Source organism: Macaca nemestrina, chromosome 3, assembly GCF_043159975.1.
Source record: "Macaca nemestrina isolate mMacNem1 chromosome 3, mMacNem.hap1, whole genome shotgun sequence".
NCBI classification, from domain to species: domain Eukaryota; kingdom Metazoa; phylum Chordata; class Mammalia; order Primates; family Cercopithecidae; genus Macaca; species Macaca nemestrina.
This window is the reverse complement of record NC_092127.1, coordinates 189,720,722-189,746,699: the sequence shown is the minus strand read 5'-3', so window position 1 is coordinate 189,746,699 and position 25,978 is coordinate 189,720,722. Positions and strand designations below refer to the sequence as shown.

The 25,978-nt window shown below is 47.2% G+C and overlaps 1 protein-coding gene across 5 annotated transcripts in view; it reads left to right on the top strand.

The window, feature by feature from the left end:
• Window positions 1–25,978, top strand: part of LOC105483914 (janus kinase and microtubule interacting protein 1) — a 179,743-nt gene that overhangs the window by 79,097 nt on the left and 74,668 nt on the right. For 3 of the 5 annotated variants that reach the window (XM_011744996.3, XM_011744998.3, XM_011744997.3), the window contains 2 exons: window positions 8,007–8,282; window positions 14,898–15,392. In XM_011744996.3, coding sequence (XP_011743298.2) covers window positions 8,154–8,282; window positions 14,898–15,392 — 624 coding nt within the window. In that variant the 5' untranslated portion in view covers window positions 8,007–8,153. Of the gene's footprint in view, window positions 1–8,006; window positions 8,283–14,897; window positions 15,393–25,978 lie in introns of those variants that run through there. The other 2 variants (XM_024793414.2, XM_024793415.2) reach the window with 1 other exon arrangement.

The following is a 25,978-nucleotide window of genomic DNA, read 5'->3' as shown; positions in this document are numbered from 1 at the left end:
AGACAAGCTCTCTCTCTGTTACCCAGGCTAGAGTGCAGTAGTGTGATCTTGGCTCACTGCAACTGCCGCCTCCCGGATTCAAGCGATTCTCCTGCCTCAGCCGCCTGAGTAGCTGGGATTACAAGTGTGCACCACCATGCCTGGCTAATTTTTGTATTTTTAGAAGACATGGGGTTTCGCCATGTTGGCCAGGCTGGTCTTGAACTCCTGATCTCAGGTGATGCACCTGCCTTGGCCTCCCAAAGTGCTGGGATTACAGGCGTGAGCCACTGCAGCTGGCCTGCTGCCATTTTTTGAGCATTGCTTTGTGCCGGTAAGTGTGCCAAGAAATGCCCAAACCTGAAGGCACTTAGCCTCCAGCAGCGCTGTGGAGTGGGGACTCCGACAGCCTGAGTCCCCACTTGGCCCATAAAGGATTCATGGAAGGAGCTGAAGCTGGCCTGGGCTGTGAGCTTCACTCTGGTATTTCAGTACTGCTCAAAAGAGAACCTAGTACCATCTCTTTCTTTATTTTGTTGATTGCATAAATAGCATGCCCACCATCACAGGATTTAAAGCGAAATCGCGGGATGTGAACTGATGAGAAGCACACTTGCCATCTCTCCAGGTGCTGCCCGGCAGGGCTCACACGCCACTGTTGTCCGTGGGCCTCCCTCCCTGTCTCTTCCTTGGCTGTTTCTGAGTTATCTAGTGTGCTTTTGCTCATTTGGCCATCAACAACTTTTGGATCCTGAGGTTATTTCCAGTTTTCCATTGCCATCAACAATAGACACATGAAAAAATGCTCATCATCACTGGCCATCAGAGAAATGCAAATCAAAACCACAATGAGATACCATCTCACACCAGTTAGAATGGCGATCATTAAAAAGTCAGGAAACAATAGGTGCTGGAGAGGATGTGGAGAAATAGGAACACTTTTACACTGTTGGTGGGATTGTAAACTAGTTCAACCATTATGGAAAACAGTATGGCGATTCCTCAAAGATCTAGAACTAGATGTACCATATGACCCAGCCATCCCATTACTGGGTATATACCCAAAGGATTATAAATCATGCTGCTATAAAGACACATGCACACGTATGTTTATCGCGGCACTATTCACAATAGCAAAGACTTGGAATCAACCCAAATGTCCATCAGTGACAGACTGGATTAAGAAAATGTGGCACATATACACCATGGAATACTATGCAGCCATAAAAAAGGATGAGTTTGTGTCCTTTGTAGGGACATGGATGCAGCTGGAAACCATCATTCTTAGCAAACTATCACAAGAACAGAAAACCAAACACCGCATGTTCTCACTCATAGGTGGGAACTGAACAATGAGATCACTTGGACTCAGGAAGGGGAACATCAGACACCGGGGCCTATCACGGGGAGGGGAGAGGGGGGAAGGATTGCATTGGGAGTTAAACCCGATGTAAATGACGAGTTGATGGGTGCTGACGAGTTGATGGGTGCAGCACAGCAACATGGCACAAGTATACATATGTAACAAACCTGCACGTTATGCACATGTACCCTAGAACTTAAAGTATAATAATAATAATAAATAAATAAATAATAAAAAATAAAAAGAATTAAAAAAAAACAATTCAAATTATGCTACTCGCAACATCTTTAGGCAGATTGCTCTTTCCTTTCAGGAATTACCTCCTTAGAATAAATTTCCAGGAAGCATATTACTGTGCCTGGGGTGGGAATATGGCTGTAGCTTTTTAAGTCAGCACAATCAATTTGGATTTAGATATTTAAACCAAAGTCACATACTTACTCAGAGAGAGATTTTTTTCATAAGGGCTCATTAAGTAATGAATGTTTGTTTTAAAAAAAAAAAAAAGTTGTGGCTAGATTCTTTAGGATAAACTGTTTTCTGTCCACGGAAAGGATTCGACTCTGCCAACCTACCTCATTCATATTTTCTCCAGGGAGACCCCTGGGATCTCCATGTAATTTTTGGTGAAGTGTGCACGAAGTGTTACAAAGAAGACCTATTGGTGATGGGCTGGAATTTCTGCTTATCAGATATTTGGATTTGAGGTGTCTTGAAGGAGCTCATTTTCTTTTTGTGCCTGTGTTTTGTGAATCCTGTTATAAAAATATCAGGCCATGTGGGGCTGGAGGCAGGAAACCTGAGTTGGAAATACCATGGCAGCCACCAGGTCATCCAACAATCTTGGGCAACTCTCTTCTGCTTTCTGAGCCTTACTTTTTTCATCCACACCTTGGGGGCAAAGGTCCCTTCTAATCTCACCTTGTAGGTTGTGAATTGTGACTGTAGAGGGATGTGAGCGGCCCTGTTCAGCAGGGAGACATTGTGGTTTCTTGGTGATATTACACACAGTGAGGAGAGGGGCGAGGCAAGGCTCATTCAGACTTGTGTTCTGAGGAGCTGGTTACCTTCAGGCATTAAACAAAGTGCTGAGCATGTCCCAGGACTGGTTTGTTGTTGGTGTTGTTTGTTTGTTTTTGAGACGGAGTTTCGCTCTTGTTGCCCAGGCTGGAGTGCAATGATGTGATCTCAGCTCACTGCAACCTCCACCTCCTGTGCTCAAGCGATTCTCCTGGCTCAGCCTCCCAAGTAGCTGGGATTACAGGCATGCGCCACCACACTTGTCTAATTTGTATATTTAGTAGAGAGGCGGTTTCTCCATGTTGGGTCAGGCTAGTCTCGGACTCCCGACCTCAGGTGATCCACCCACCTCCGCCTCCCAAAGTGCTGGGATTACAGGCGTGAGCCACTGCGTCCGGCCCCAGGAGCGGTTCTTTCCTGCTTGCCTGGTATATTAATTTCCTGTGGCCTCCATAAAGAATGACCACAAACTGGGTGGTAAACAGAAATTTACTCTCACAGTTCTAGAGGTCAGAAGTCCCAAGTCACGGTGCTGGCAGGGTCACATTCCCTTAAAAAAAGCTGTCAGTCCTTCCCTCCTCCAGCTTTGGGTGGCTGTCAGCTGTCCTGGCTTCCCTGGTGTGGCCGCAGCGCTCTGGTCTCTTCCCTGGCTTCGCGTGATCTTCTCTTCTGTGTGTCTTCTCCGCGCATCTCCTATAAAGACTCCTGTCAATGGATTTAGACTTCATCCTACTCCAGGAGGATTTCGTCTTGAGATCTTTCACTTCGTTACATCTTCAAAGGCGCTTTTTCCTAACAAGGGCACATCTGCAGGTTCTGGGGACCCAGGATGTGGTATCTTTTTGGGGGCCACGATTCAGCCCACCTCAGCCCTCATCAGCCAGAAGCTGGCCCATGCTGGCCAACCAGAGCTCTGCCCTTGCCTCCTGTGGCCTCAGTCCAGGGTCCCAGCCCTTCTGCTTGCCTCTACAATGTTGTCACCACGAAGCTGTGCTTTAATGAAGAGAGGAAATTTTGCAGCAGGCCTGAGAAGGCCAGACAAGGCCCTGCACCCAGTGCATGGGCAGATGTTGTTGGTGGGCATTGTGGAAGGCTGTGGGGTCAGAGCAAGAGCCTGGCATATAGGTCAAGGTTGGCGAATATCCACCTCCTGCGAACCAGTCCCGTTGGTTCCAGAACTGAAATATCTCTGCAGCCCACCCATCTCTGACACCACGTGCCCCTTGTCCCAGCCTCCATGTCATCCGTCTGTGTCTCAGCAGCCCGGGTGATCTTTAAACAGCAGGATGATAGTCGCAAGAGCCTCTGCAGTGCTTCCTGTGTGACAGGCAGGGACCCATTTTACCCTCGCCACCACCACTGGGGTACAGCTATTACCATCTGCACTTCAGCGAAATGGAAATTCGAGTCACACCCTGCTAATGGCTTCCCAGCATGCTCAGGGTAGGGCTTGAACTCTGTCCAGGGCCAGCTTCACGGGCACACGACCTGTGCTGTCCTGCAGGGCCTGCACTCAGAGGGCCTGGCTCTTGGCTTAATGCTCTGCTGTTGCCATCATGCAAGTCTTAATAATTTTGAACAAGGAGCCTCACATTTTCATTTTGCACTGGGCTGCAAATACATAGCTGGTCTTGACTCTGTGCTTGGTGTAGAGCCCCCACGTGGTCTGGCAGTTTGCCCTCCCCACTGCCTGCCCGTGACAGGTGATATTTGATAGCTGTGTATCACAGTGCCCTGTAGACTTTTTCTTTCCAGCACCTACCACAAGCCATCATTATTTTATGTATTCATTTCCATAGTGGTCTCCCTGACTAGACAGTTCTGTGATGGCCGGGACCTTGTCTGGTCCTCCTGCATGCCTGGTATTTTAATTTCCTGTGGGCAATTAAAGGGCACCCACGCTGTCGAGGCACAAATGGCATGGAGGCTGGGACAAGGGGGCATGTGATGTCAGAGTTGGGTGGGCTGCAGAGATATTTCAGTTCTGGAGCCAACAGGACTGGTTCACAGGAGGTGGATATTTACCAACCTTGGCCTATATGCCAGGCAAGGCCCAGGATCAGCAGCGGGGCTCCCCGTGCCTTCAGGAAGGAGCATGCTCTGAGGACTCCGTCTCCTGTGTGTCCTGAGCAGTCACCCTCCAGCCTGCGGCGCTGAGCCACTGCTGTGCTCCTTCCTCCACAGTGGGTTGTGCCATCTTCTGCTTGGTGGGCAGTGGGCTCAGAATGAGAAGTCCTGGGTGCAGCAGACACCAAGCTCAGCTCAGGCAGGAGAGTTCCCTGCTGTTGCTCCTGCTGACGAGACTTTTGTGCAGCCCACAGCTGGAGGAGCTGATTATAGAGATGCTGCGTGGCGCTGTGAGCGTCAGGACCATCAACAGTGTGTCCATGGCACAGAGGCCGGCTGCTGGGGCCCACCCTGAGCTCTGAGGTTGACTTGGCCCAGAACTTTGGACATTCTCCCCTCCTGCACTCTATTCATCTCCACACTCACTGTGGCCCAGCCTGGCAGTGTCTGGAACAGGGTGTTGAGAGTACCAGGCTTGGCATCAGCCCATGGAGATTTATTCATCCTGGAATTGGATCGAGCTTGGACTTTGGGCTGGGCACGGTGTGGGGCGCACAAAGGTGGGAGCTAAGGTTCTGACCCAGAGGAGCTGACAGTTGGCGCATGCTCAGGGTAGGGCTTCAACAACTTTTGGGTCCTGGACAGGGCAGCCCTCTCCCCCACCAGCGGGCCCAAAGAGTTGGCGGACCTGCAGCTGCCCCATCCTGCCTGCGAGGCTGGCGGGCCGCTCCTGTGGATGTAGTCCATTTTGTTTCTCTTCTTCTTTCTTCAGGGGTCCTTCCTGGCTAATTGCAGATATTTTTCTTGCCTTTCTTAAAAAACAAAACAAAACAAAAAAAACTGCACTGTTTCTTCTTAAAAGCAGTCATTGAAGTAGAAAATTGCACTTACCTAGAAGAGTCTAAAGAAGAGAATAGATATCACCTGTAACTGCATCCCCGAGATGGTCCCTGTCAGTATCCTGGGCGTGTGGCTGCCATGTCCTTCCCACCGTGTCCCCAGGGTGCAGGGCTGGCACCTCGCAGTTGCTCAACACGTATTTGTGACTGAGTGAAAATAATGAGCAAATATATATATATATATATATATATATATACATACACGTAGATATATATATATACACGTATATATATAGCAGAAAATCGAGACTATAAATTGTATTTTTTTTATTTTTATGTATTTATTTATTTATTTATTTTGAGATGGAGTCTCCCAGGCTGCGGTGCAATGGCACGATCTCGGCTCACTGCAACTTCCGCCTCCCAGGTTCAAGCAATTCTCCTGTCTCAGCCTCCCGAGTAACTGGAATTACAGGTGTGCACCATCACGCCCTGCTAATTTTTTGTATTTTTAGTAGAGAGGCGGTTTCATCATGTTGGCCAGGCTGGTCTCAAACTCCTGACCTCAGGTGGTCTACCCACCTCAGCCTCCCAAAGTGCTGGGATTACAGGCGTGAGCCACTGCACCTGGCCTATTTTTTTATTTCACCTTTTTCACTCTGTGGCGCTGACCTTTTCCCCATGTGGAGTTTTCTGTCGGGGCTTAGACGTCATTGACGTCATCTATCCCTTCTGGCTGAGCACTGTGTTTTTGTGATGGACATCCAAGTGTTTCTATCAGAGACTTATCTCTGGTGTTTCCTTAAAGCACATTCCTAGAAGTGGCCACACAAAGGAATAAAAAGGAGCAAGCTTCCTTTTTTGGTGTTGCATTTTGTGTGTCTTCCTGCCCATCAGGGTATGGGGAGGTGCACTTCAGACCCGAAGGCTGATTTCTGAGAACTGCTGTGGTTATAAAAGCGGCAGGTCAGCGGAGGCGAGGAATGAATTATGTATCAAGCTCTAAGTCAGATCAAGGCAAATGGAGTTCATACTTCTCTGAAGACAGAATGTACCTTTCTGGAATCGATCAGCGGAGATGTTGATTAGCCCAGAATAATCCTTCATGGTGTTTTAAGAAACACTACTCTCTCTTGTTCAGGAGAAAGGCACCTGGCCTCCATCACTGCCTCCCAGATTTTGTAGATTGGAGGGATGTCCCAGGGCCTCAGCGCTAGCAGGTCCCGCCTGACTTCAGTTCAAGGCCACTGAGCATCTGCAACTCGCCGGATGCACTGGTGTTGCGGGGACCCCACCCCAGACCATTCCTGGGCACCCCTGTCCTATACTTCCTGCATCTCCCACCCACAGGCTGAGGTCACATGGACTCCAGGAGGCCGAATCCAATGGCCAGCTTCGGGTTCTCACCTTGACCTCTTCGGGGCTGCCCGCTGTTGGCACCTTCCTTCTTCTAGACATGCGATCTTCTGCAGCCTCCCTTGTGCCTTCTCTCCTTCCGTCCTGTTCATGGCCTGCCTTGCCACTTTTGTCTCATCTGCCCAACCTCCCAAGTTAGCATTCCTCCACACCGGAGTGTTCCCTCCTCGCTCTGCATTCATTCCCTACGTGATCTAATCCCAACACCCCACTCACTGGCTGTGTGGACTTAGGTAGCTGACTTCACCTCTCTGTGCTTTCATTTCCTCATCTCTAAAATGGGTCTAGTAAAATCCTCTCTCACCAGGTGTTCCAAGCATGATAGGACAGGATTCCCAGCTCCTGCCACAGGCCCTGGTACATGATGGGCACCTCATGACTCTCCTGTTGTCACTCACTCATTCATTCACGCACTTGGCGGATCCTGATGGAATGCATCTTACGTGCTGCCCTCTGTTCTAGGCATGGAGGACACAGCGGGAGCAGAGCAGGCCCAGGCCTTGCTTACTGGGAATCCATCCTCATGTAGGGGATGTAGATGAGAACTAAGTCAATTACAGTTTGTCAGATGGAAAATGAGACGGAGATGTAGGGAAGGGAAGGGAGAGCAGAGGCGGGCTTTCCGAGGCAGCTCGGGGCGGTGGTTAGGCTCAGTCCTGGCTCACCCGCTTCCAGCTGTGGACCTTGATCGGGTTCATACTGTTTCCTCTCTCAGTAGCTGAGTGACATCACCAGCAGTCAGCCTCTGTGTGTCTCTGTTTCCTCATCTGTAACACTGGGTGACATCACCCATCTAGTAGGGAAGGAAACCACTAACCTCTGAAATCAAAAAGCCTATTTCTCTAAGTGTGGTCCTCAGACCCGGCTCCAGAATTGCTGGGATTGTGGATGGAAATGCAGATTCCCTGGCCTACCATGCTCTGGGTGAGGCCCAGGGCCCTGCTTTTTGGAAGAAGTATCTTAGGAGACTCAGGCTCACTGATGTTGGCAGACTGTGGTCTACAGGGTGCTGAGATGGGCTGGTCTCATCCTGATGGGAGCAGGATGGACTGAAGCTACTCAAAGTGTGGTCACCTGGGAGCCTCACCTGGAAGCTTGTTAGAAATGCAAATCAGATTCTCTATGGGTGGGCCCAGGACTCCATGCCTTAACAACCTCCAAGTGATTCTGCTGCAGCCCCCATCTGGGAGGCTCTAGGTCAGCTCTGGGAGTGGCAGGTCATCCTCCAGATGAGGCAGTTGCCTGGCCCAGGGTGCCCTAGGCAGGAACACCAGCTCCCCACCCTTCTCTCTCTGCTAACTTAGTTTCCCTCCTTCCCTCAGGATCCCAAGTGATGGTGGTTTCCTCGGAGGGCAAGCTGAGCCCTGCGCGACTGGTTAGCACGGTGGAGCTGGTAGCCACGCCTGCTGACTGGCGTGCGTGAACGGGTGTGAACCGCAGGATCTCAGCACCTTGACCCAAGAGGAAGCATGTCGAAGAAAGGCCGGAGCAAGGGCGAGAAGCCCGAGATGGAGACGGACGCGGTGCAGATGGCCAACGAGGAGCTGCGGGCCAAGCTGACCAGCATTCAGATCGAGTTCCAGCAGGAAAAGAGCAAGGTGGGGGCTGGCGCCAGCTCAGCAGCAGCTGGGCTGCAAATGTCCCTTTGGGCAGTGTTGCCCCTGGGACATGTATGGAGAGCCTGTTCCAGGTGGGGGGCTGAGGGTAGGCGCTTCACCTCTCTAGCCTGCGGCCTGTCCCTTTGCAGTACAGAGACCGGTGGGCAGGAGTCCGGGCCCCACCAGTGCTTGCTGTGACCTTGGACAAGCCACTGAACACCCCATTCTTTGATTTCTCTTACCTGCAAGATGGGGGTTGTCAAAAGAAAAATGTTTGACAAATTCAGTTTAGCACAGTTTAATTGAGCAAAGAACGATTCGAGGATGGGGCAGCCCCCAGAGCAGAACAGACCAGGTTCAGAGAAACCTGCATGTGGTCAGACAGCTTTCGTTATGGGGACAGAAAACAGAGGTGCTGAGGCTACTTGATTGATTACAGCTTGACCCTTGATCCGTGGGTCACCTGTGATTTACTGATGCTCAGCTTCTGTGATTGGCTGAGCCTCGGCTGTTTGTTTAAAAATGCTCCTAAGTCACCCTCTTGGTTAGTTTGCTTGCTAAGTTAGGTTGCAGTTCATTATATAGGAACTCATGTATGAAGGCACCCTCAGGCTAAGTTTAGTTTAATTTAGCAAGGTCATGGCAGTACCAGCTTTTCCTAAATTCCAAAAGGGAGGAGGGCATAGTGAGGCATGTCCCACTCCCCGCTTCCCATCGTGGCCTGAACTAGCTTTTCAGGTTAACTTTGGAATGCCTTTGGTGGAGAGGAGGGGTCCGTTCAGATAGTCAGGAGGCTTCAAAGTTTATATTTGGTTTATGCTGCCTTGAGATCTTGTAAGCCACATATGTGCTTTCTTAGACATGATGGGGCTGTGGTCTGGACTCAGGGCTTGGCTAGGTAAAGAGCTTGGAACAGAGCCTGGCTCTGGGATATGAGCTACTCTCCTCTCTCCTAGAGCAGATTTGAGCTTTGGAGCTGGTCAGGACAGTGCCTGGTTGGGTGCTGGGAGTCTAATTAAAGCATGGGATGTCACAGAGGGGAGGAGCCCAGACTTTCTAGGCAGACCTGGCTTCAAACCTCAGCTTGTCCCCTAACTGGTCTCGTGATCTTGGCCAGGTGACTAAAAGTCTCTGAAACCTCTGTCTGCTCATCTGACACCAGCTATTATGGTGTAATAATAGCTGTCTGGTTTAAGATGGTCATGAGGATCTGATTAATGGATGCAATAAAAAGACCCATCAACATCTCGTGCCCAGGCCCAGCTGCAGTCCTGTTTGGTGGCCTGGCTCTGACTTGGGTGGACTTGAAGGTAGAGCAAGCCCAGGGCTATGAGCCCAGAGAGGAACCACTAGGCAGGCTGAGGACAGAAAGGGGATGGAGATGCGGGCTTGCTCCTGGGTGGCTCAAGCAGTTGAGGGTCTAACTGAAGCTCTGAATGTGCCCTCCAGCTTCTGATGTAGCACCTGGAGCAATGGGTGGAGGCTGCTTGGGAAATTGCACCAGGCATCCCCGTCTTGTTGAGCTGGGACTCAGGCCGCCAATGGGGTGCTGGGCCAGATCCAGCTGCCAGGTGGGGATAGGGCTGGGGCCTGGGCTCTGGCTCCAACCCCCAGCTCAGGATGGGCCACACAGAGCAGAGGCTGAGTTCTGGACTGGGGGAGTGGGCTTCTGAAGCTTGGGGACAGATGCACCTGTCTCCACCCCTAGGTGTTCAAGATTCCAGTCCAAGTGCATCCAGCCTCTTTTAGTCATGGATGCTGGTGATATTGACCTGTTCACCCTTTAGCCAGGTCAAGAGGCCAGGTCACCTCTGGGGCTGGGGCTGACTGGTTAGGGCTGCAGGGACTTGCATCTTGTATCTGGACGTAGCAATAGTGGCTGTGGTGACAGGGAAAGCTGCTCACTCACATCACACTGCCTGGGCTCCATCCCCTCTCCACCACCACCCCTGCCTGAGGTTTTATAAGCTGTGTAACCCCCTGCCTCAGTTTTCCCATCTGTAGATGGGGACCTCTAAGGTGTCTGCCTCCTGGGTTGTTTGAGGAATGAATGAGACAGTCACACACAGGGCCTGGGTGCTGCCTGTCATATTCTCACATGACCATCAGGGCGACATTTGTATGCCTACTGTGCGGATAGCGCCAGGTGCTTTAGAGGGTGTCATGACCCTGGCAGGGAACTGAGAGGTCAGGTGCGGCTTCCCCCGTGTTACAGGTGAGCCAAGCACAAGGGCTGGAGAGGGCAGGGACTTGTCCAGGTGTGTTAGCTTGCCAGGGCTGCAGTAACCAAGTCCCACAGATGGGGCGGCTTCCACAACAGATGTTTGCTGTCTCACAGTCCTGGAGGCTGGCAGCCACAGATCCAGGTGTCAGGATTGGCTTTTTCTGAAGCCTCTCTCCTTGGCTTGCAGTCGACCACCTTCTCCCTGTATCTTCATATGGCTTTCTCCTGTGTGTGTGTCCATGTCTGTATTTCCTCTTCTTATGAAGACACCAGGCAAATTGGATTAGGGCCCACCCTAATGACCTCATTAGGATCTGTCTCCAAATGCAATCACATCCTGAGGTCCTGGGGGTTAGGACTTCAACATATGAATTTCAGGGGACACAGTTTAGCCCCACACACGAGGCCAGCACAGTAGATGGTACTGCTGGGTTGAAAGCCAGGCCCATGCGGACCCCAGGCTGGGCCTCCCTGTTACCAGGCTGCCTCCTTGCCTCTGGGACATGTAGCAATTCCCACTTGGATGTACCCTGGCTGCTTATTTTCTCAATCCAGCCATCCCTGTAGCCCCTTGAGGTTGACTTTACCCATCTGGCTGCTGGGAGAATTTTGATTCTCTGAGAATTCAGCCGTGTGCTTATTGACTGGTACAAAAAGAATAAATGCAAACTTTACAATTGCATTGAAGTGTTACTTTGATATGATCTCATAATCACCATCAATGTCCCATTTAAAGTGCTGGTATTTAAGCACAGCATACCTGTTGAACACTGTAGGATGAGGGAGGGTGGTAAACGTGTCTGTTCATCAGCAAGCCTGTGGCACGCATGCTCTGTGCCTGGGCTGAGTGAGAAGTGTTTGGAAGTAACTCAGAGACAGCCCCTGCCCTCAAGTCAGATGGGTACAGAGGCTCACAGGAAACCAGCAATATAGCAGCCCTGGGCACATTGCATCAAAGGTTTTAGAAAATAGTGCAGGGGCAAGCAGAACCCAAGACTTCACAGGGGCAGTTTTGTGGGGGTTTTTTGGAACACTTCCTTACTTTCTGGCATCGTAAGATGCCCCAGGCTCCGCAGTGGCTCACGCCTGTAATCCCAGCACTTTGGGAGGCCGAGGCGGGTAGATCATGAGGTCAGGAGAACGAGACCATCCTGGCTAACACGGTGAAACCCCATCTCTACTAAAAATATTAAAAAATTAGCTGGGCGTGGTGGCAGGCACCTGTAGTCCTGCTACTCGGGAAACTGAGGCAGGAGAATGGCGTGAACCCAGGAGGCGGAGCTTGCAGTGAGCCGAGATCGTGCCACTGCACTCCAGTCTGGGCGACAGAGCGAGACTCCGTCTCAAAAAAAATAATAATAAGAAGAAACAAAGATCTGGGCACCAGGTGTGCCCATTACTGCTGGGGTGTCATTGTTTCTAGGCCCTCTCAGCTGCCAGAACAAGGAAATATATGTGTATACTGACCTGCATATGTACACATACCTGTAAATATTTCTATATATGACATCTATATCCACACAAAGTTAGACATGAGTTCTTACAGATGTCCCCAAGATGAATCCACTGCCACATGGCTCACTTCAGCCTCCTCTTGCTTGTCTGTAACCTCTCACTCCAAGTGGGAAACCTGGCTTCCCCATCTGCCATCCACTTCCTTTGTTCAACATTATACATGTATGATGGTTTCAGAGTAGTTAACCTGTACCCGTGAGATTTAGAGGGCTTTGAGCCTGGAGGGTGTGGTAGGGAGGGCTGCTGCAGGTGGCTTGGGCAAGGGGGAAGTGGGGAAGTGGCCAGGCCTGGACATAGAGAGCCAGTGCTGCCGGATTGGACGAGGATGGGGATGGAAAGGGGCGAATCTGACTCACTCTCTGAGTGGGAATGGCAAGTGGGGGTGGTTCTTGTGGTTCAGATAATTTCTCCATGCCAGCCCCCACACCCCCAGGGCATGTTCCCTCTCTTGGCCTTTGTGCTACGGCTGCACCATTTAGGAGTGAATGGTGTGGGTGCCTCTACACGTGGGGTAGCTTGGAGGCACCTGGAGGTAAAGTGCTGGGTGGCTGTTTTTGGCCTGCTCAGTTGGGTGGAGTGGTGGGGGTGGGGAGTGCTCTGTGCACATCAGGGGTCACCCCAGCCTCACTCTGCTGCTTCTGCAGCATAGGTCGTGTCACTTGGGCTTGGCCCTCAGCAGCTTTGGGCAGAGCTGGAGGGACCCACCAGGGCCCTGTCCCCAGGCCCCTGCCTCTCTGTCACCGTCCCTGCCCTACACACCTGGATCACCAGCCTCAGCAGCACCTCTGCCCCTCCCAAGAAGCAGCCCCTCCCCCCCGGGCTGCCCCGTCTAGGCCTCTGCCCACCCTTCCATGTTCCTCATTCCCTTTCTACCTGTGACTCTCCCGAGAGGCTGCCCACACCTGATGCACAAAGTCAGAACCACGATAACAACAGACTTCATTCATCCACCTGCAGTCACCTCATCTTCCTCCTCCCAACAGGCCTTTGAGGGGCAGCTGTTGACATCCCTGTTTCCTAGTAGAGGAAACTGGAGCTCTGGAAGGTTGTGTCGTCAGAGTTCTTTAGAGAAACAGAACCAATAGATTGTGACACACACACACACACACACACACACACACCCCACAGAGTGAGAGGTTTTTTGTTAGTTTTAAAGAATCGACTTACGCAGTTGTGGGGCTGGCAAATCTGAAATGTGTAGGGCAGATCAGCAGGCTGGAGATTCAGGCAAGGGTTGATCTTGTAGCTTCCAGTTCCAGTGCAGTCTGGAGGCGGAGTTCCTTCTTCCTCAGGGGACCTCGGTCTTTCTTTTGAAGCCTTCGACTGATTGGATGAGGCCCACTTACATTGTGGAAGGCACTGTGCTTCACCCAGAGTTTACTGATGTAAATGTTAATCTTTTCTAAAATATACCTTCACAGCCACATCTGGACTGGTGTTTGACCAGACGACTGGGCGTTGTGGCCCAGCCAAGTCCACCCACAACATCAACCACCATAGAGGTAGAGAAATTTTCCCCAGGGAAATGCAGCTCATCAAAACAGATTAGGATCTCATTGGATCTGACTCTGCTGAGCCCAGATGACTGTCAGCATTAACCAGGGACTTAAGACAGTGTTGCCTCGCAGGGGGGAGAACAGTCAAAACAACATTTTGTCCATAACCGGGACAGTTCTGTTAAATACTTAAAGTTCTGGCTTCCTGCTACTAAATCCACTAGGAAAAGATGCTGATTGCTGCCCCCAGGGTAAGGTGGACAGAGCATGGACTGGTCGCCTGGCTTCATTCCTATGATTGTGAGTATCTGGTGAAAGTGTGTTTTCCTGGTTTGGTTTTATTTGCTTCTTTACCTGCTGTTATAAGGAAGGATTTATTAATACTCAGGTATCATTGTAAAACTTCTCACCGAAAATTCATTTTAACATGTTACTGTGCTATCAAGAGTGTGGTCTGGGGAAAATTGTGCCATTTTCCCTGGAAGCAGCTTGTCCGTCAGAGACAATTTCAGGTCTGCAGAGAGGAGCAGAACTCAGGAACGAAGGGCTTGTCAAGTGTTCCTGTGGAATGTGTGTTGAGTGATATTGAAACAAAAAGGTTAAAGAAAGCATTTTGAAGTGTTTTAAGAACACACTCCCTTGGGACATTTTATAAGTAATGTTTTGAATTGTTTGCTGATAGAATGAATAAGCTCAAGGCAGGGTGGGTTGCCTGGCAGCAGCAGGGTCCTCATCCCTCACCCTGGGCAGGTCACCAGACCGTCTCTGAGCCTTGGCTGCCTCGTGATAAAACGGAGAGAGGGGAGAAGGGAGAGGGGAGAGGGGAGAGGGAGAGAGGGCTATCTGCTTCCCAAGACCGTGAGGGGTAAATGTGGCAATGTGGGTGATGCATTGGAGTCCCCAGCCCAGCTTGGGACCCCGCTCAACAAGAATGATCCCCCCCTGCTCACTGCCCCCCAAGACTTAGAAGCCTGGTCTGTCTTTTCCAGCTCCAGAGTCCGTGCATGGGGCCCTGGAAATGTATTTCTGGTTTACAATCTTTGGCGTCTTGGTGACGATTTCTGCAGGGTGTGTTTTGTGATTGAGCAATTGTCCTTCCTCACATGTCTACAACCGGGAAGAGATGTCAAAGGCTTGAATGCCTCTCCAACATCCTCGGGGGGTTGCCACCCCCGCGGAAAATCTCGGGGAACTAGCAGGAGAGATTCTAAGTGGGGCTGGCAGGAGGGTCGGCCTGCAGGGCATTGCCGAAGGGGGAATCCGTGGGAACGTGGGCCCAGGTGGGTGTCTTGGGCGCGGGGAGGCTGGGGCCAGCTCCCCCAGCTGTGACCCTGACCCTGACCCTGACCCTGACCGGCTCTCTCGCCGCTCTGGCTGCAGGTGGGCAAACTGCGGGAGCGGCTGCAGGAGGCGAAGCTGGAGCGCGAGCAGGAGCAGCGACGGCACACGGCCTACATTTCGGAGCTCAAGGCCAAGCTGCATGAAGAGAAGACCAAGGAACTGCAGGCGCTGCGCGAGGGGCTCATCCGGCAGCACGAGCAGGAGGCGGCGCGCACGGCCAAGATCAAGGAGGGCGAGCTGCAGCGGCTGCAGGCCACACTGAACGTGCTGCGCGATGGCGCGGCCGACAAGGTCAAGACGGCGCTGCTGACTGAGGCGCGCGAGGAGGCGCGCAGGGCCTTCGACGGAGAGCGCCTGCGGCTGCAGCAGGAGATCCTGGAGCTCAAGGCAGCGCGCAAGCAGGCAGAGGAGGCGCTCAGTAACTGCATGCAGGCCGACAAGACCAAGGCAGCCGACCTGCGCGCCGCTTACCAGGCGCACCAAGACGAGGTGCACCGCATCAAGCGCGAGTGCGAGCGCGACATCCGCAGGCTGGTACGTGCTGCCCTCTCCCCAGCCCACGGGCACGCAGCCTTCCCTCCCTGCACGCGTGGGGGAAATGCGGAGCTCCGAGGACCTGCTGTGCTCCAGGCATTGTTCAAAGCACTGGGGCCCCAGCAACGTCCTTGCAGTCTTAGGTGTGGTAAGGAGGCTTTGGGGCTGCAGGTAATCGGCTCAAAGAACAGTTTCCCCATTTGTCAAAGGAGTTTAATGGAGACTAGCGAGGGTTGTTGCAAATGCATCGTGATAGCATATCTGAGTGCCAGGCATTTATTAATTCATTTACTTCAACTACCATGAGCAGACTTCCATCTCCAGGTAAGATGCCGCAGGTCAGGGCAGGCCGGCCCACTGGCTGCAACAGCAAGGGAAAAATACAAATTGCAAATAGGCCTGTTTTGAAAGATACTGGAGATCTGTGGAAGCTGTGGAGTGTGGATGAGCTAAAATTCCGAAGGGAAGGGGAAAGAGCCCTGCCTAGGTGGCCTGAGAATTGCCAGCTGCTTTCTTCCCTTGGGGCATTTGTGGATTCTGGGTGTGGGCTGAAGATTGGATGTCCTAAGAGAGATGAGTAGGATTTTTTGCCATCTCAGGGTGGGCATGAAAGAATGGAAACCAGAGGAGCCCCACCTAGGCCAGCTTGCTGCACAGGAGATCCTCCTGAGTCCTGCAGTGATGGGGAAGGCTGGTGAGCCCAGCTGGAAAGGCAGAGTGACAGCTCCCATGCCCTCACTGGACGTAGGAGGCAAACGGAGGGGGCCCACCACAAACACATGGCCAGTCTGCCCCTCAGGGCGTTTGTCACACTTTGAAGCTGTGTGGGGCAGGAGGCTAAGAAGTAAAGTAAGCTGAGGTTTTCAGACTGGATCAAACAGTAACAGTGATATTTACAAGAGAGACACCTTAATTATGAGGACATGGTGACACAGAGCATAAGAGGATGGGGAAAGATACACTGTGCAAACACTTCCCAAAAGCAAAGCTGGTCTGTCTGTATTAATGTCAAAGGCTCTAAGGCAAGAAGTAATACTAAAGACACAAAAGGACAGTTCTTAATAATAAAGGGTCAATTCAGTGGGAATGCATTCAAAAACAAAACCTCAAAGTGTGTAAAAGAGAAAAATATCAAAACTAAAAGGAGAAGCAGAGAAATCCACAGTTATGGTTCAGGATGAACACACTGCTATCAGCAAACAGTAGAACACACAGACAAAGAATGAATAAAGACATGATTTCACCAACACAATTAACCAACGTGAACTTACCTGACAGAGCACTCTATTCCACAACTGCAGAATTCTGTGGAGGTGACATACTTTTATCAAAATAGATCACATTTCAAAATTTGTGGGTTGTAATTAGTCCTTAGAGCAAAACATATTTTAGACAAAAAGAAGAAATGCTGAAAATCAAGCATCTAAGCTTCTATATCAAGAAGAGAGAAAAAGAACAGCAAATTAAACCCGAGAGCAGAAGGAAGGAAATTTTGAAGAGCAAGAAACAGTGAAATAAAATTAATAAAGAAAATCAACAGATTCAAGAATTAATTAAAATTGATAAATTGACAAACATTTAGCAATATTGATAAAGCAAAACAGAGACAATAAGTTACTAATATCAAAAATATAAAGGGGGAAATACCACAGCTCCTACAGACAATAAACCCACAGCAAACAGCATATACCAATAAACTTGAAACCTTGATAAAATGAACATATTCCTTGAATAAGCACAATGTACCAAAACTGACACGAAGCAAATAGAAAATCTAAGTAGTCCTATAGCTCCTAAATAAATTAAATCTGTAATGAATAATTACGCTATGAAGAAAGGCCCAGACCTAGACGGCTTCACAAGTAAATTCTTTCAAGTGTTTAAGAAAGAAATAAAACTAATTCTAGCCAAAGTCTTCTAGAAAATAGAAATTAGAACACATTTTCACTAACTCATGAAGCCGGTGTAACTCTGATTCCAAAAGCAATAACATCACAAGATAAGAAAACTTTTGGATTACCTTTTATGAACATAGATTCAAGAGTACAAGCAAGATATTAACATATCAAATCCAGCAATACATAGAAAGGCTAATAAGTCATAATCCAGCCGAGTTCATTCTGAAAATACAAAGATTGGCTTCATATTCTAAAATCGCTGAATGTAATTCAACATAATGATATGATAAAAGAGAAAAAAAGTGGTCATATTAATAGATGCAGAAAAATCTGTTGGTAAAATTCAATTTCATGATACAAACTCTCAGAAAACCAGGAATAGAATAGAATGTCTCTAATATGATAGGTGGTTCTGTCAAAAATCTGTTACAAGCAATATACATAATGATGAAATATTGAACATTTCCCACCCAAGTTCAAGGTCAAAACAAGATGTTGACTGTTACCACTTCTAGTCAACATTGCACTGGCTGGAATGTCAAATACAAAAGACAGTAAACAAATAAAAGTTTTAGAGAGGGAGAAAAAAGGAAAACTCATTATTTGCAGGTGCTATGGTTGTGATGTAGAAAATCCAAGAGACCTGTGTGAGTTCATTACTGTTGCTATAACAAAATAACACAGACTGGGTAACTTATATATAATAGAAATTTATTTCTTACCATTCTGGAGGCTGGGAAGTCCAAGATCCAGGCACTGGCAAGTTCGGTATCTGGCAAGGGCCCAGTTTCTGCTTCTAAGATGATGCCTTGAATGCCATGTCCTCACATGGCAGAAGGAATGTAATGACAAAAGAGAGGCAGGCAGCTAATATTTCTCTTATAAGGTCATTAACTCCCTCCATAAAGGCTTTGCCCTCATGACTTAATCACCTCTTAAAGTCCCCACCTCCGAATACTATCACATTGGTGATAAGTTTCAATGTATGAATTTTTGTGGGACACGTTCAGAACGTGGAAAGTTCTGAACATGGAAAGACCCTGCAAACTATTAGAATTAATAAGTGAATTTATCAAAGTCTATTTATACAAGGTACATACACACAGATTATTTCAATCTATTAGCAATGAACAATTAGAAAACGAAATCTTAATATCATTTACAGTAGAGCACCAAAAAACTCAAATGCCTAGGAGTAAATCTAATGAAAGTTGTGTAAGATGTCTCCCAGAAAACTATAAAACATTGCCGAGAAAAATTTAAGGAGATCTAAATCAATGGAAAGGGATATCATTTTCATCGATTAGAAGACTTAGTATAGATATCATGTTTTCCATGATTGAGCTACAGATTCAGTGCTATCCCTTACCAAAATCCCAGCAGACTTTTTTTTTTTTCTTTTTTCTTTTACTGCGTCTTGCTCTGTTGCTCAGGCTGGAGTGCAGTGGTGTGATCTCAGCTCACTGCAACTTCTGCCTCCTGGGTTCAAGCAATTCTCTTGCCTCAGCCTCCTGAGCAGCTAGGATTACAGGTGCTGCCACCATGCCCAGCTAATTTTTTTTTTTTTTTTTTTTTTTGTATTTTTAGTAGAGATGGGGTTTTGCCATGTTGGCCAGGCTGGTCTTGAACTCCTGATCTCAAGTGATCTGCCTGCCTCGGCCTCCCAAAGTGCTAGGATTACAGACGTGAGTCACCGCGCCCAGCCCCCAGCAGACTTTTTAAAATGCAGACATTGGCAAACAGATTCTAAATTTGATGTAAAAAATTGAAAGGTGGTGGATCACAATCTTGAAGAAGAGAAAAATTGGAAGTTTCATACAACCTGTAACAAAGTTTACTACAAAGCTACAATAATCAGACAGTAAGGCTGAAGGTTAGAGAGGTCAGTGGAACAGAAGAGTCCAGAAGTACATCTTCACGTATGTGGAAAAAGATAGCATGGCAGTTCACTACAGAGAGGATGATCTTTCAATGGACAATATTGGACTGGTTAGCTATCTGTAAGAAAAAAAGCAAACAAACAGGAAATACACACACAACACACACACACCACACACACACTCTGTCTGTATATAGTATGAAGTCTATATCGTACTACCCAAGAAGATTAATTCAAAGTGGTCCATAGACCTATGCATGAAAAATAAAACAATAAAGCTACTAGTAGAAAACAGACTATTTTCATGATCTTGGGACGTGGTAAATATTTCTTAAGCAGGACACAATACACTACTTACATGAATATACTATTCAGAGAGGGTTGTGCATTGGACATGAAATAATCATTGTTCATCAAAAGACACCAATAAAAGAGACACAAGGCAAATTACAGGCTGAGAGAAGAGCTGTTGAATACCTATACCGCAAAGGACTTTTGTGCAGATTATAAAAACAACTGTAAAACAATACGAAAAATAACTCAGTTAAAAATGCACAAAAACTTGAAAGAATATTTCAAGAGCAGGATAATTAAATGACTTAACAAATATGTGAAAAGGTGTTCTACCTCACTGATCATCAGGGAACCAGAGTAAAATTATAGATATAAATTCTCATCCACTAGAATGACTGAAAAAAAAAAAAAAAAAAAAAAACCAGACAATAGTAAATGTTGGCTAGCATGTGGAGGAATGAGTACTGTCATTCTGATAGGACTTTAAAACGGTATAGCCACCTTGAAAAGTGGTTTGGTAGTTTCTTAAAAAGTCTAAAAAAAGGACACCTATGGACTCTGTAGTCCTACTCCTAAGTATCTGCCCAAGAGAAATGAAAACATGTATCTACATAAAGATTTGTACATGAATGCTTATAGCAGCATTTAATAGTCAACAAGTGGGAAAAGCCAAAATGTCCTCAGTTGGTGAATGGATAAATGTGGCATGTCTGTATAACACAATGTGAGTCAACAATGAGACGGTATGAAATATTGATTTATGCTACAATATCTGTAACATTTCTGAACCTCATAAACATTATGCTAAATGATAGAAGTTAGACACAAAAGACCTCGTATTGTATGCTTGCATTTATATGAAATCTCCAGAATAGCCAAATCTATAGAGACAGAGAGTAGGTTAGTGACTGACGGGGACTAGTTGGAATGGAGATTAGCTGTAAATGAGCATGAGGGATCTTACTGGGTGAGGAAGGTTCTGAAACAGATTATAATGATGGCTCCACAACTTGGAAGACTTACTAAAAATCGATGAAGTTCATGATATATAAATTAAACTCTAAAATGTTTAAAACAAGAAAAATTGGAAATTTAAATAGGATTGATTAAAGTTTAACAGTGGATCTTGCATTTGCATTTAAAAAGAGCATATTTATAAGAGGAAGAAAAGCACACAACGAGACAATACTACTCAGGCACCAGGATGGCTAAATTAAAAAACTAACAGTGCCGAGAAATGGCAAGGATGTGGATCAGCCACGCCCACTGGTAGCATCTCATACACTTAAGTGCTCTAAAGCAAAACAGACATCTGTTAACTCAGAATTTCATATCCAGCAAAAAATATTCTTTTACAATAAGAGTGAAATAAAGACCTTTTAGGTAAAAGGAAGCTAAGATTATTTGTCACCAGAGGCTGCACCACCAAAAATGCTAAAGGAGGTTCTGCAGGTGAAGAGAAACAATGCCAGATGGGAATTTAGTTCTCTTGGAAGGGAATAAAGAACAGAAGAAATGGGTAAAGGAGAGTCAATGTCTGAGATGATCTCTTTTTCTCAATTTATTTTAAACACAGTGACTGTTCAAAGAAAAACAGTCACATTGTATTGTGGGGTTTATGATATACGCAGAAGTAAAATGCACAAAAAAATCTAGAAAGGATGGGGTGGCAGTAAATGGATCTGTACTCTTGCACAGTCCTTCAATCTTGTCTGAGGGGGTGTGTGACGCTATGAATTCAAGGAGGCTGTGACAAATCAAGGTTCAAAAAGGCAGCAAAAGGAGGCACAGCTAAAAAGCAAAGAGGGGAAATAAAATGAGAGACTAAAGAAATCTGTTTGCACTAAAAGAAGGTAGCAAAGAAGGACCAAAGCAGGGAAAAAAACAGATGGGACAAATGGAGAAGAGACAGCAAAATGGTGGAATTAAACAAGTCATATCAATAGTTACATCAAATGTAAATGGACTAAACCAGTGAAAATGCGGAAGTTGTCAGAGTGGATACAGAAGTCACACTTTAAATATAAAGACCCGCTTTCCCTAAAGGAAAATGATAGAAAATATGCTCTGTGAGCAATAAATGAAGCAATAAGATGGATAAAGGTGTATTTAGTCAATGGGATATTACACAGCAATGGGAAAAAATGAATTTCCAAAACAGGCAAGAAAATGAATGAATTTCCTAGATGTGGTGTCATAAACAAACCAAAGAAGATGAGCACAAAAGCTACATACTGCATGATTTTACTCACATGAAGTTTAAGAAAGGTAAAAACTAATCTAAGGTGCTAGAATAACAGTGTGGATGACCTCCGGGTGTGGGGTTGATCAGGAAGCGGTAGGAGCCAGCCTTCTCGAACATCAGGAATCCCTCCCTCCCTCCCTCCCTCCCTCCCTTCCTTCCTTCCTTCCTTCCTTCCTTCCTTCCTTCCTTCCTTCCTTCCTTCCTTCCTTCCTTCCTCCTTTCCTTTCCCTTTCTTTCCCTTTCTTTCTTTCTTTCTTTCTTTCGTTCGTTCGTTCGTTCTTTCTTTCTTTCGTTCTTTCTGTCTGTCTGTCTTTCTTTTTCTCTTTCTTTCTTTTTCTTTCTTTATTCTTTCTCTCTCTCTCTCCTTCCTTCCTTCCTTCCTTCCCTCTTTCCTTTCCCTGTCTTTCCTTTTCTCTCTCTCTTTCTCTCTCTCTTTCTTTCTTTCTTCTTTCTTTCTTTCTCTCTCTCTTTCTCTCCCTCCCTCCCTCCCTCCCTCCCTCCCTCCCTTCCTTCCTTCCTTCCTTCCTTCCTTCCTTCCTTCCTTCTCTTCCTTCCTTCCTTCCTTCCTTCCTTCCTTCCTTCCTTCCTTCCTTCCTTCCTTCCTTCCTTCCTTCCTTCCTTCTCTTTCTTTCTTTCTTTCTTTCTTTCTTTCTTTCTTTCTTTCTTTCTTTCTTTCTTTCTTTCTTTCTTTCTTTCTTTCTTTCTTTCTTTCTTTCTTTCTTCCTCTCTCTCCTTCTTTCCTTCCTCCCTTTGTTCCTTCAGATGAAGTTTCGCTCTTGTTGCTCAGGCTGCAGTGCAATGGTGTTATACTGGTTCACTGCAACCTCCACCTCCTGGATTCAAGCAATTCTCCTGCCTCAGCCTCACGAGTAGCTGGGATTACAGGTGCCTGCCACTACACCTGGCTTTTTTTTTTTTTTTTTTTTGGTATTTTTAGTAGAGACGGGGCTTCACCATGTTGGCCAGGCTGGTCTCGAACTCCTGACCTTAGGTGATCCACCTGCCTTGGCATCCCAAAGTGCTGGGATTACAGGTGTGAGGACGAGGAATGTTTCTTTTTTGAAACATTCCTCGTTGCACAGAGGCGGGGGGCATCTGCTATGCACCACACTGCACAGGCTCTGGGCTTTCACAGTGAACAAGACAGACTCAGTCCCTGTCCTTACAGAACTTGGATCCTAGTAGGGGGAAACACACAAGAAATAATCAAAGAGAGACAGATAAAAATGTCAGATGAGAAGTGCTGTGGCAAGGATGGGAAAAGGTGGCGTGTAATTGAGTGACTCAGGGCTGGTCTAGATGATGCTCAGGCAGGCCTCCCTGCACAACGGACACTGAGGAACGGACACAACGGACACGCGACAAGGAATGTTTCTTTTTTGACCTGGGTGGTAGTTGCGTAAAGTGTGTTCAGGCAGGTGTGGATTTGCACAGCACCTTGTTAAATGAGACTCATGCATATCAGAACCATGTTCTTGAACTCCAAACTCCACATTACACTTTCGTTATCTCTGATTCAATTCACAGTCACAGCTTTTCTGTTCCACAATGTAAGTGAGCCATAAAGGGCATTGCATTTTAATTATTCTTTCCGGTTGCATAGAGAGAGCTTTCACTACCTTTGAAATACTCAAAGCCAGACAAAAACTTAACATCCTGATCTTGAGTGATTTTGATCAAGGGAATCAAATTCTCCAAGCTGCCTAAGCAAGCATGGGCCTAGCTTTTCCCATGGAATGATTGATTCACACCATTTGTCAAATGAGGATGAGAATGAACACTTCTTATTGCATTTATTGTTGCGAAATGGGGCAGCTTCCCCTGTCCTTATGGAGTTCTGCAAAGGTGGTATAGAAATAGGTTGAGCATCCCTAATCCTAAGGCCCAAATGCTCCAAAATCTGAAACTTTGTGAGTGCCAACGGGAAGCCACAAGTGGAAAATTGCACACCCAACCTCCTGTGACAGATCGCATTCAAAATGCAGGTGTACAATGCAGTGTATTCAGCATACCCAAGGGGAAAAAAGATCCCCCTAGCCCACTTCGGCTGTGATATAGCTTCCATCCACACCCAGACTCCCCCAGGCAAGCATGCTTAGATGTTACCCCGAGCACATTATCTTTTCCGCTATATCAATGGTATGTGTGAATAAGTGTAAGAAATGGTTGCTTATTGGTAGCGTCTAAATTCAGAGTCAGAACTGGGCGAGATGGCTCATGACTGTAATCCCAATACTTCAGGAGGTTGAGGTGGGAGGATTGCTTGAGGCTGAGAGTTCGAGACCATCCTGGGCAGTGAGGCCTTGCCCCTACAAAAAATTTAAAAATTAGCCGGACGTGGTGGCGTACTCCTGTAGTCCCAGCTACTCAGGAGGCCCAGGTGGGAGGATTGCTTGAAGCCAGCAGATTGAGGCTGCTGTGAGCTATGCTCACGCCCCTGCACTCCAGCCTGCGTGACCGAGAAAGAGTCTGTCTTGAATAAATAAATAAATTCACTGTCAGGAATGATGGTGATGCCAGACGACCCCAGACTGTCCACTTGGGTGGCTGAGACAGTGAGACTTTTGCTGTCTGATGTTTCAGTGACACAGACTTTTGTTTCATGTGCAAAATTATTAAAAATACTGTATAAAATTACCTTTCAGCTATATGTATCAGTGTATGTGAAACATACATGGATTTCATGTTTAGACTTGGGTCCCATCCCCAAGATATCTCATTATGTATGTGCAAATATTCTAAAATCCAGAAATCCTCAAATCTGTAACACTTCTGGTCCCAAACATTTCAGATAAGGGATACTCAATCCATACTCCCATTTTACAAGGTAAAAGTTGAGCGGGAATTTCATACTCAGCCTCAGGCCATTGATCCTCTTTAAAAACTCGATTCTGAATGATACAGGATTAAAAGCAATGTCCAATGGGATCTGAAAATGAATTTGTTATAATGATAATAACAAATACTATTCTACCCCCAGTTTCCTCAACAGAGTATTTGATGGACAGATGGCATGCAGGCCTTTAGAAAAATGGAGAGTGAAGATCTAGCCTGGGAAACAGTCTTTAAACAATGTGGCACAGGGTTAACATTCTCAATGTATAAAAAGTTCATCAAGTTTACAAGAGGAACAATAATTTATAAGTAGTCAAGCCATGGGAACACACAGTTCACAAAAAAGAAAAGCAATGCCTATTAAACATAAAAATGAGTTTAACCTCACCAGTCATGAAATGCAAATTAAAACAGCAGGATGCTATCATTCCCAATCAAATTAGCCAGGATTGTTTTTTAAAGGTGGGGTATAATTCAAGTGTCAAAAGAGAAGACAGCAGGTGCCTTTGGCAGGTTGTTCTCAGCCCCAGGGCCTTTCCACAGGCACTCCTGGGTCCTTGGCCGGGAGTGCTCTGCCCCTGATCTTTGCACATCTGGTTCTTTCTCACTGAGTAGCTCCCACCTCGGTGTCCCTTGTGCAGGGAGGCCTGCCTGAGCATCATCTAGACCAGCCCTGAGTCACTCAGTTACACGCCACCTTTTCCCATCCTTGCCACAGCACTTCTCATCTGACATTTTTATCTGTCTCTCTTTGATTATTTCTTGTGTGTTTCCCCCTACTAGGATCCAAGTTCTGTAAGGACAGGGACTGAGTCTGTCTTGTTCACTGTGAAAGCCCAGAGCCTGTGCAGTGTGGTGCATAGCAGATGCCCCCCGTCTCTGTGCAAATAACAGCTTTAAGCACGCTCCTGCCCTTTAGCTTGCTAATTCCACTTCCAGGAGTCTACCGAAGGAAATGTGCAAAAGCATGCACAAAATCTTACATACACATCAGATGGTGCTGTGTGTGTTCTGCCAGTGGTCTATTGCATCTGCATTTGCTGCCTTGAGTTTCTGAGTCAGGACAATGACTCAGGCATTTATGACAAGCTATAGGGACTTGGGAAAGTGAACACAGAAGATTAAAAAACAGGATGTAAGGCTGCAAACAGGACTCTGTCTTGCAGAAGTAGAATGAGGGATCCTGACATCACGGGGGCTTTCCGTTTCCTTCTCTGTGCTTTGTTGTATTTTTAATTTTCCTTCCTTCTTTTCTTCTTTCTTTCCTTTCTTCTTTCCTCCCTTTCTTTCTCTCGCTCTCTCTCCCGTTCCTTGCTTCCCTCCCTCCCTCCCTCCCTCCCTTCCTCCCTCCCTTCCTTCCTTTCTCCCTTTCCTTCCCTTTTTCCTTTTCTCCTTCTTTCTTTTCTTTTCTTTCCTTCTTTATTTCCCTCCCTCC